This window comes from Schistocerca gregaria, chromosome 2 (assembly GCF_023897955.1).
Source record: "Schistocerca gregaria isolate iqSchGreg1 chromosome 2, iqSchGreg1.2, whole genome shotgun sequence".
Taxonomy (NCBI): domain Eukaryota; kingdom Metazoa; phylum Arthropoda; class Insecta; order Orthoptera; family Acrididae; genus Schistocerca; species Schistocerca gregaria.
Window position 1 is genome coordinate 438,915,949 of NC_064921.1, and position 12,091 is coordinate 438,928,039.

General features: G+C 36.6%; 1 protein-coding gene across 2 annotated transcripts in view; it reads left to right on the forward strand.

Moving 5' to 3' along the window:
- Positions 1–6,231, forward strand: part of LOC126325248 (nascent polypeptide-associated complex subunit alpha, muscle-specific form) — a 109,935-nt gene extending 103,704 nt beyond the window's left edge. For both annotated transcript variants that reach the window (XM_049995157.1, XM_049995156.1), the window contains exon 11: positions 4,913–6,231. In XM_049995157.1, the coding sequence (XP_049851114.1) occupies positions 4,913–4,951 (39 nt within the window). In that variant the 3' untranslated portion in view covers positions 4,952–6,231. The remainder of the gene's footprint in view (positions 1–4,912) is intronic.
- Positions 6,232–12,091: the final 5,860 nt, after the last annotated feature.

Consider the following 12,091-nt stretch of genomic DNA (forward strand, 5'->3'; position numbering starts at 1 on the left):
GAGTTAGATTGGTAGCTTCAGTCAACTCAAAGCAATCTCAAAGAGTGGGTAAATGTAGAACTTCTTAAAGTTAGAAATAATCTGGTGGTCAATAGACTGGATTAATGGATTGGCGTTGGGAGGCAGAAATTGGATCTTGATGAGGAGTTACAGATTCATTTCAAGCAAATATTTTTTTCACTGAAGGACCAAACACTTCATTGATCCAATACATAAAAGATCACGTCTCACCCAAGCCTTGTTGTTGGACCTCCACTCACATTTGACCTGCTGTTCTGGACTTCTTGAAGGCTTGTTGTGTTTCTGAATGATAAACAGGCAGAAGTTTAATTTTCAAGTCACCAATTGCTTTGGCACAGAATGGGAGTGTGAGATGTGTTTCATTGGCTTATGACCAGACAGTGCATTCTCCTCTGTTATGAAGGTATGCTTCGGGACCTTTTTCCAGAATACACCCGTCTCTTCACAATTAAAAACCTGTTGTGGCAGATAACCCTGAGAATATAAGAGCATCTTGAAGTTGCTGATGAAGTTCTCTGCTGCCTTTGTGTTGGAGCTGGCTGCTTCGCCGTGCCTCACAAACTGTGGATGCTGGTTCTTCTCTTAAACTTCTCGAACCTCCCATGACTTCCCTTAAATACTTCTTTGACGCTGATGATCCTGGCAACGTCTTAATGAGATTGACAAAAATCTTTCTCGCCTCGTCACAAATGTTCTCATTAATAGTGTCACCCTGTAGTTGCTTTTCCTTTATCCATATAGGGAGCAACCTTTCGACATTGTCTTTAATATAAAATCGTTGTATAGGTAATCTTGTCATTCCCTTTGAAGCATCTATTGCCTTAGTCTTGTCCTTGTTCTTGAGGATAGTGCAAGCAGTTGATGTAGACCGATTGGGTGTGAGTGCTAATTCAGCAAAGCTTGCATCATGTTCGCATTTTTAAATGATTTTACGTCTCATCTCTAAGGTCATTTTCATTCTCTTATGGTAATCTTCTTGTGGATCTATCTTTGGAGACATTTCTATGAAATCTATTAAATTTTGCACACGAAAGAACACTGTGTGAAAAGAAGTTTGGAAAAATGCGTGACCACAAGCTGCACTAAGATTGTAGCAGAAAGAGCGCTAAACCCAGACTGCAGTACGTACTAAAGTCGTTGTTCATATGCTGCTGCCAACAAATGAAAGGTGTTTATATTGTTGAACGTTTCCCCTGCTGCACATGAATGTCTGATGACAGCTCACTGAATTGTTGTCACTTACCAGGCAAAGCATCACTCGTTAAGTCTTTTTTTTTTTTAGCTAGTTATATGAACTGCGCATTATTGGGAGGTGCTTGTTAAACGAGGTTCCACTGCATATTTCTTTTCACATTGGACACACATTCATTAGGTAATTTCTTACATGATGCTTGTAAATAATCTGTGTTAGAGCCTGAATCCAAAATTGTGAGAAACAAAATTTTCTTTAGAAATTATATATAGTATTGTAAATTGTTGAAAGTAAATCCATATGTTAGTTGGGGCTTGGTGGAAGGAGGGGGGGGGGGGGGGCTCTGAGACCAAAATGATATGACGCTGAGCATAAGAAAAATTGATAATATTGTGGCTAGTTGTGAAATTATTAAACAAAATTAGAAATTAATGATCATGGGTGAATATAGAAACCATGAAAAAATGGCAGTAGACAAGCAGTTGTGAATCTGCTATCTGTTTTGTATTGATAATGTAAACATGCTGATTAACTGTGCAATTTCCAGTTTCAGAGTTTAGATTACCCTGATAGTTCTCAGAAATGTAACTGCTTTAGTTGTCATGGTATGCTGAATACTGGTTAATTTGTCTCACAACAGAAAATAAGAATATAAAAGATCTTGAACCTGCTATCTGTATATTTGCTTGAGGTTAACAAGCACCAATAGTGTAGGTAAAGGTGTAACTATGATTTTACAAAAAAGAAGAGCCTGAAATGAATGTAACACAAAATATTTCTTAAGTGACTCCATCTTGCCACTAGCTGTTAATTTTTAGTTTATTTTTGCACTGTTCACAATTTTGCCTTAAGACATTTTCTCAAGTACATGCATACATTCATTGGCTGCTAGTTCATCATATATCTGTGATGGCAAAAATATTGCCACACTTGTTTGTTGTGCGCATTGTATATCAAGTAAGCCACTTAGTCTAATGTTTCTGAGTCCAGATCTCATATATGTAAAATTAAAAAATTAAACATTACAGTTAAAGCTTTTTTGTGCTGTTTTAATTACATGTATGATGATGTCTGCCCTCAGAAGTACCATGTTAAGTGGTGTGTAGCAGACCAGTATGGCAGCTTTTGCCTTAGCAGATTTTTGATTACCAAACAGCTAACCGATGTACAGTATACACTGTAGTACTTGAAAATGACCTAAGATTGAAATTCTGCAATAGTGTGACAAACTAAAAACTAACAGTTGGTACTAACATGAGTCATTTAAGAAGTTTATGACAACTGTGGACCCGAGTTCAAGGTAAAGTACATACAAAAGTTGAAAGACTGATAAGTATTTCTAACCTTGGGTTCCTGTGTTGTCTTGTACCACGTTGGCAGTTACGGTACAACTGTAACTCTTCGCTAGAAACTACAACAGGGCCTGTAAATCGTAAAAGTTTTCATAGGGATTGCACTGAGGAAGCAGTATGAAAGAAACAAATCGGAAGAGGCTATTAGCAAATAAATTGTAGAAGAAGAAAAATAATAAATAACTTCTTTGAAGATGAAAGTAATTACTAATCCAACAAGTTTATGATCCGATCTGTTAATGCTATTATGTTATTTCCTGCCCCTTTTTCCTCATTCATGTATTTAATGTTAGTCACCTCTGATATTATTTTGTGTCATCCAGGGTAACTTTAAATATACTAGAACTGACCTAGGGGTCTGAATTTGACCACTGTGTACACTTTCTAAATTCACATGTTTATGCCAACACAATTACCTACTAGTTGTCACTGCTGACTGATGAGATCTACTGAAAAGTGTTGTAAGTTGAAATAATATTCCGGTACAGAGTCGAGTAGAAGTGACAAGGCAGAACAGATGCACTGGTTGTGGTGCAAGTTTGGTCTGTCGCAAAAACCATTGTTTTCTTGCTGCGATTGTATTCTTGTGTTGTGATTCTTCCGTGTTGTGCAGTAGATAAGTCATGTCTTCTAAATATCCAGATTTTGCTAAAGCGGTTGAAGATATAAAGTCAAATGCGTTATCGATTACAAATGCTGCAAAGAAGTATAGAATTCCACGAACTACTGTAGGAGACCATGAAAGGGGAAGGCATAGAGTAAATATGCTGTGTTTAATGTGGAGAAAGGAAAAATCATTTTAGATTCTGTTTCAAGGTACAGATTTCCATTTTTGAAATTCGACCTTCAGGAATTACCAAAATATTATTTTATGTCTGGGAATTAGTTAAATACTTTCTGTTACATTCATGAGCATGAACATACACTACATATGTCATTAACAAGTGTGTTAAGTCCAAATTTTCCAATCCTACAATTCCTTGCAAAGAAACTAAAAAATAAATTAATCAATCCATTAAGGATGCCAATATCAGCCAGAAAGTGTGTGAATGTTCATTTACATGTACTTCTAACACGGAATTCGACTTAACACCAAGTACTGGTTTGAATCAGCTGGTGCTTAAAATGTGTTTTTCTCAGTGACCATGGATGTTAATACAGAGAAAATACAGGAGTCAATCCCTTAGTTGTGAACTATAAGATACTGTTTTCCATGAAAATGCAAATCACTTTGTCTGTGAAGTAGTGTAAAAAAATAAGAGGAAAAAGTGTCGAATCTAGATGAGTTTATTGTACTGTAGAAGGAATAAATTAGAATGATAAAAAAAAAGGAAATGGGTGAAAAATATAAGAATGGAGAGGAATCATATGAACTGAACTCTCTCTCTCTCTCTCTCTCTCTCTCTCTCTTTCAGTTCTTTATAATCTGTATGTGTTCCGAAAGCGGAGAGTAGTGACAAACATGATGTCAAAAAGGTTTGTTCTCAATGTGTGTATCTGTACCAGAGTAATTAAAGATTTTATTATTATTATTATTGTTTTTGTTATCATCACCACATAGGTTTAACAATTTCATTCACTATCATAAGTATATAATCAGGTTTTAAAAGAGGTAAATATAACACTTAAGAGTACTTTTGTACAGATGGAAGCAATTTTCGCATGCTTGCCTTTATAGTGTGTTAGTTGTACACATGATTTTGTCAGAAGATTCTTGATTAACCTTTTTTTTTCAGTATACTATGTCAATAATTTCCAGTGGTTTAATTATTGATAGAACATCTTTAAGAAAATTTAGATCTCTCTGTACACTTAATAAGTTAGAAAACTGTTAACTTCACCCAGTATGCAGTGGTTTAAATGGTTGTATCTGTTTCAGTAGAAGGAATATCTGGGTAATTTACAATATTTACACAGGACTAGTGTAATCCATAGGAAGTACGTAAGAATTGTACTCCATGTGGTGTAGTGTGTGTTTGCAAGGATAAGACTTCGGAATACAAAATAGTGTAGTAAAAATTCTAATTGTACATTTGTTGTTAAGTTTTTTTAGTTTCTGTGTTGCTTCTTCTTCTTTTTCTTCTTCATTTTCCCTCCACATAATCATCTGCCTTTCTGTTTGCTATTTATAACCTCCTGTTCGTTGTTTCTTTTTTTCTCATTTATAAATAACTCTTAAAAGATATATATATATTTAGTAAATTAAATGTTATTTCATGAGAACTAATATTATTACGAAGAATAATCCTAGTAACCTACATGTATTAAAAATAAGTTGCTGGGGAGCTGCTGCTGTAACTATGCACTGGATTTAACAGAGTACTCACTAGAAAAATTTGCTTTTCAGGGTGGAGTTTCCTCTTCAGAAAACGTTCTTCCAACTTAATTGCAGGTACCAAAGTGTAAATTCAACTTGATGTACCTGGGTTCAAGATGAATGTTGTAGAATGAAAAACACCAAGTGTAAATGGAGCACTCCAGATTAGTGAAACTGTTGTTCCTCATACTGTTTATGTAATATTTTGAGTCATTACATAACTACAGGCATCAGTGTTTCAAAGGATTACTCTCCACATGTGTCCTTTTACAATTAACTGAACAGTGGAACTGCACAGAAAGTGTGTGTGTGTGTTGAGTGTTCGTTATTACACGTCTGTCTGTCTACTGTCTTACGAGATTTATTGTGCGCCTTCTGAGTTAAAATGATTCTGAAAAATGTGGAGAAAAGTAAATGTAATCTTCTGCAATATTGGTCTATAAGAACGATTCTTACATTATTTTTGTAGGTGGAGTGAAGTAAAGATAAAATGTAATTCATGTACATATATACTAAGTTCATTTGGTATACATCCTTTTAGTTTTAAATGTGTTTCCTTAAATTCAGTACTTCTGTTGGGCATTTGTTCAGAACATTAATTTCTAATAAAGTATGCTTGACAACTATTGCCAGTTGTAGACCAGTTTTAAAAAATATGTGGTGAAGCTTATGTTAGTGGATGTTTGTGTCATAGTTTACATACAAAATTATTTTATTTCTGAATGTATTTGCATAAATGTAATGCATATACTTTTATATTTCCTACTTAAAGATGTAGTATATGATCTAGTCTCATAATTGTGTTAATTATCAGAGAATATTAATTAAACTGTGTTCTACTTTTGTGTGTCGTTACAGATTATGGAACTATTTGTATTTTCCACAGATATTTTCTAGTTAGTGCAGTTATTTTTCCTTTTATGTAATTAAGTCAATTTTATTCGTACATTAAAATATACAAAATATCCTAGACATGATAAAACAGAACTACATAATGACCAAAGTTGTGGAAGAACGTTGCAGAAGACTTTTTAAAAAAACTTGCATTTTATCTTTAAGTTTAGTTTATATGTTGAGGATGAGGCTATCTACTCTTTTTACTCTTTAAAACTGTTTTATTTGGAAAGTATATATATCCTGCTATGTTGGATAAAGTGAGTTTATACATTGTTTTAATTTTCAAAGGCTGAGTTTAATCTTAAAACTATATTATACAGGGAAATAAGTATACTTTGTCATTTTGTACTTAACAGTTTTTTTCCTCTTCAACAGGAAAAAGAGTACTGTCTTACAGAAACATCACTAATTCTCAGGCTTGCGTGCTTCAGCAATAAAATGTTGAAACATAATATTGCTATTCAGTAATGCCTTGGGCAGTAAAACTATGAATAAGAAAATCTACCTTAAGGCTTGGCTGGTGAGAAATTCTGACAGTGACTTGAAAAAGTTAGTAGACCAACAAACTGTAAGATAAAGGTGGTCCAGGAAAATAATTATCAACTGAACAAGTTAATTATAATTACTTAGCATTGTCAGCTCTCAGTTATTAATTTGTGTCATGTGGACAGTATTGCTGGGTAATCAGCAAAGAACTTAAAAATTTCATGAGGAGATCCCAGTTTTGACTGAGATTGTAATGAAACTTGGGGGATTCGTGTAATTTTAGTCATGATGTCTAAGGAAACTTTTACTACAGTATTTGGAAAAGATAAGTTATATTCTGTCACTTATTTTTATTATATTCAGTGGCATACTTTCTAAATGAAGTTTCAGTCAAAATTAGTTGAATGCATTTGTGTTAGAAGTAAAATAAAAAAAAATGGAAATAATTCTTGTTCATCTTTGTTGTATAGATACTTTTACATTAAATGTAAATTATGTAACTTTCTGGTTTATGGTATGTATTTGTAAAGTATGCAAAATCCCTCATATCTGTGAAAATGGAAGGGAGAGAGTGCTTGTAAAATATAAGCTGCAGATGCAAATAGTGTGATAAAATCATTTGATTTGGGTATGTGAGAGAGGACTGATTTAAAGCTGGAAGATAATGGGGAAGAAGTAACTGGCATTGTGTATGTGACCAAACTTTAGGCAAACAAAAGGAGTGTGCTTACATATGTTGGAGAAAAGAACTAGAAAATCTGATGGAAGATTCAGAGCTGCAGAAGAGGAAGGTTATAGGCAATGGCAGAACAAAAGGCAGAAAGAGATTAACTGTTATATGCATTCTTGTAACATGAGGCTGCACAGTAGTGTCTGCTGGAATAAACTCAACTGGAAGGGGCAAGAATATTTCACTGAGCTACTGAAATTGTGTTCCTGTTGACTAACATTTGGTTGTAAATCACACTTCAACATTTCCTGTTGATGTAATATAATATTCTACAAAAATAAGATACTAGATAGAGATAGCAGCAGCTAGGGACGTGACTGGGCTGCATGAAATATTTTATCTTTTTTCCTTGTGCATCATATTTAATTACGTCATATATCAGTATGTGTTGTTAGGTGTAGAAAATGTCGATTACTCACCTAACCTCAAATAAGCAATGAGAGGTGGTGTAGCTTTCAATGGTCTTGTATTTTGAAAGAATGGAATTCAAATCCCTGTATGGCCAGCTTGATGGAAGCTTCCATCCATTCCTTAAATTATTTGAGATTACTGCTTAAATGAAGTCACAGCTGATTTCTTCCCCACTCTTGTTCATTGTGAGGCTAATCATAGTTTTTAATGGTGTGTACACTGTTAACTTACATTTCTTCAAATAGATTACCACACATAGCCTTACGCTACAGGAAACCTGTTCCTCATTACTGACCTCCATGTGCATCATTACTGAATTGAGAAGGGGGGTGTGCCTTCAAGACCAGGACCAAGCAAGGTTGCACAGTGGTTAGCACACTAGACTTGCATTCTGCAAGAGAATGGTTCAAATCCATGCCTGGCTGTTTAGATTTAGGTTTTCTGTGAGTTCTGTAAATTGTTCCAGGCAGATGTTAGATGGTTCCTTTCAAAGGACACAGCCAGTTACCTTCCCCTCCTTGAAATATTCCCAACTTGCGCTCTGCCGCCAATGACAAAAACATCAACAAGCCGTTATATCTTAATCTTTTATTTTTTCTTTCCTCCACACCGTAAAGACCAAAAGAAAAAGTTCAAATGTAAATCAACCATATATTTTTTGAAATCGGAAGAAACTGATTACCGTATTTACTCGAATCTAAGCTGCACCTGAAAAAGGAGACTCGAAATCAAGGGAAAAAAAGTTTCCCGAATCTAAGCCGCACCTGAAATTTGAGACTTGAAATTCAATGGGAGAATTTTTTAGGCCGCATCTCAATATCAAAACAAAGTTGGTCCATTGTTATATGAGACCCAATTTAGGTCGAATGAATGACGATACAGCTACAGTAGTTTGGTTCGAGTCGTAAGCTTAGCAGTTAAGCTTTACCAAGTAGCCATCGCTATGCGTCAGGCGCTCCGTCCGTATTTATACGGCTACCCTTCCTTTTTCACGTGCTTTGTCTAGTTTGAATTGATTTCTTATTTTTCTTTGATCTGATAAGTGCAGTTTTCTTTGTTATAGGTGTTTACGTCACTCTAAGCTGAAAATGCATTACTGTACTGTGTCATGCATTGTTTGTTGCATTCTGATAGTGCTTGTTCACGGCCTGTCACCACTCGCGGCATGGCTTGCTTTTGTGCGCGCTACCACCACTCAAAGAGAGAGAGAGAGAGAGAGAGAGACAGAGAGTGAAACAATGGCAAGAGACTGCTATTTGTTGTTACTTACACTGCTGCTTTCTTTTATAATGATCAACAAGAACCAAATAATAGACTGTGTATGATAGAAGATGTTGTGAACGAGAGTTTAGCGAAAATTTTTGCAGGCATCTCTTTAGTACATTACTTTCTGCACAGAAATTAGTCATCTTAGATTTAAAAATCTAGTCGCCATGCTCCATTTCTGACTTTATCACTATTAGGCAGAAGAATAATACGAATATAAACATGACATGATATGTATATTCTTCTGCGTTTGCTGTTGTCTCACTCTAGTTTCGTAGTTTATTAGGCAGACAGGATTTAAATGAGATAGCAGCAAACACGAAAGAATACATGGCAAAATGTTTATATTCGTATTATTCTTATGGTGACGAGAATACTGCATGTGATTCATAGATTATAAAAGTTCCTATTAGCAACCATCTCTTCTCACAGATAGGAAAAAATCCAGAACGTAGAGTTGGCCATATTGACAAACATCCCAAACAGTCTTGCCAGTCGGGTTTTCGTAGTACACTGAAATGCTGCTACATTTGAAGATGAACAATACGGAATTTGTATTTACTTCATTGGATAATGTATGAAAATGCAGTGGTCGAAACTCGGGGCGGAAAAAAAAAGCTCGTCTTCCACCATTTTTTAAAATTTATTTACTGACGCAGAGGTTTTGGCGCCAGTATTTATCTTTGTGCTTACAAAGCGTGCCTGTGTAGCGCTACATATATTCGATGGCAGAAGTAAGTTGTGGCGGCACCCACCAACATTTTTAAGATCTTACACTTGCTTTGCACTCGATTCTAAGCCGCAGGCGGTTTTTTGGATTACAAAAACCAGAAAAAAAGTGTGATTTAGATTCGAGTAAATACGATATTCCCACAGAAAACGAAGAAGGAGGCCACCCACAACATCCAAGTCCTTTTAAAGTTTTATATCTGTACTCTTAAATAATTGGTGAAATAAATAGTTTTATAGGGTTGACATACACAATGAATTCTCGCCTCATTGGCTGGAGAAACACTGGCTGTTGGCAGCAGTCAGTTTCCATTTGGGGATGCGCAATAAAGAGCAAAGAATGGTGGCAGATGTGTGGACTTCAGTGAGGGATGTGGATGTATTGGGAGATTGGAGAGCTAGGTGCCTTTCAACCACTAGTTTGAGTTGGGGAAAGAATAAAAAGGGAGTGTGGCATTTGCACATTTGTGGTCTTTTTCATATATAATGGAAAGAATGTATTTTAATCCCAATTTTAGAACCAGGGAAGGACAGGACAGACTCTTACAGTCATAGTAGTTTTAGCCGGACGAGCTGCATAGGAATGACACTTTACCATGTGGTCAATTGGCGCCTAGTGTGGTTTATTGAAACGAGGTCCCTACTCAGTCGCTCCCAGTGTGCGTTCAGGAGGTATCACTCTGTGTTTTCTTTGATTTGGAAAAGACCTATGACACTATGTGGAGCCATAATATTTTCTCACAGCTCTATCAGTGGGGATTCCATGGACGGCTACCCACCTTCATACGATCTTTTCTCTCGGACAAATATTTTGCATACAAGGTTGGGGTATGTGCTGTCTGAGGTTTTAAGCTGGAGTATTTTAAGTGTCAATAAACAGTATTATGTCCACAGTACAACGTCCCATACTATGTTTCATGTTTGTGGATAACTTCTCCAGCTTTTGTGCAGTCTCTGGCCTTGCAGTGGCTACTCAGCAATTGCAACTGATGATCAGGTTGTTGGATGAATGGTATTACACCACAGGTTTTAAGTTATTTTTGGAGAAAACAGTTTGTGTTGCCTTTAATCGTTCCCATTGTCTGACTCATTGCAAAACTGGCGCACACCACTGTCACATTTAAGCAGAAGGTGAAGTATCTGGGCCTTACCTTCAATCAAGGGAGAGCCTTGAGTTATTACAGTTAGGAGGTGGGTCATTAAGATCCAAAGCCTTAGGTGTAGTAGAGCATAAGCATTGTACCCCAAACTATTTTTTTAAAATTAAATTTAACGAGACTTTGTTGTCACCCAGATTTTATTACTATCTATCCAGATGGTTGTAAGCAGGGAGATTTTCTCGGTTGTTCTGTCGTGTTCCCGACATCGACCTCAGGATAGGGCTCCTAGAGCAGTTTTCTGTTTATTACACAGAGTTGTTGGCTGTTCTTAGGGCAATGGAGCAGATGCGATGGTATCATGACAAGAAATTTCTCATCTGTTCAAATTCTCAACGTGCCCTTCTCACTATGGGACAGATGTGCCCAGCAGATCAGATGATGTAACGAGTGCAGGACACACTCCTTCTCTTGCAAAGGCAAGACGAGGAAATCATTTTCTGCTGGGATCCAGAGCACATGGAGATTCTGGGGAATGAACTCACTGATGTGGCTCTTGGGGGGGTGAAATTTGGTTTTCTGTTTTATTGACCTTTTTCCATAGGTTTTCACCAAGTTCTTTGGTATATCTTTAATGGAAGGGCACTGACAATGTTGCTGTGTAGCACCCTCCACCGTAAATAATCATCATCATCCTTTTCATAAGCATAAGTGTTTCACTTCTTCTGTAGTCTTCTTTCGTTTTGGACAAATTTGATGTAACTAACAAATAATATATTAATGTCTCCAAATTTGTCAATAATATGTGGCATGCAGTACTCCACATTTCCCTCTGCTTTTCATATGGCATAGGAAAGATCAGTTTAGAAAAGAGGAAAAACAGCTGAAAATAATTTTTAAAAGGTTTTGTCAGTAATTTGAATTTTCAGCTATAATTAAAGACTGCACTGGTGGATTTTGCAAAATAAGTGTAAATCAGAAATAAGTGTTTGAAGTAAGATTGGTTTGGTTTTACACTGAAGAGCCAAAGAAACTGGTACATGTGCTTATCATATAGGGCCCCCATGAGCACGCACAAGTGCCACAACATGATGTGGCATGGACTCGACTAAAATCTGAAGTAGTGCTGGAGGGAATTGATGCGACGAATCCTGCAGGGCTGTCCATAAATCCATGAGAGTATGAGGGGCTGGAGATCTCTTCTGAACAGCATGTTGCAAGGCATCCCAGATATGTTCAATAATGTTTATGTCTGGGGAGTTTGGTGGCCAGCTCATGTTACATGTCATCTGTCAGAGTCGAATCTAGACTATCAGGGGTCTCATATCACTCCAACTGCACAAGCCCCACACCATTATTGAGCCTCCACCAGCTTGAACAGCCCCCTGCTGACATGCAGGGTCCGTGGATTCATGAGGTTGTCTCCATACCCGTACACGTCCATACACTCGATACAGTTTGAAACGAGACTTTTCAGACCGGGCAACAAGTTTCCAGTCATCAACAGTCCAATGTCGGTGTTGAAGGGCCCAGGTGAGATGTAAAGCTTTGATCATGCAGTCATTGAGGATACATGAATGGGCCTTCGGCTGT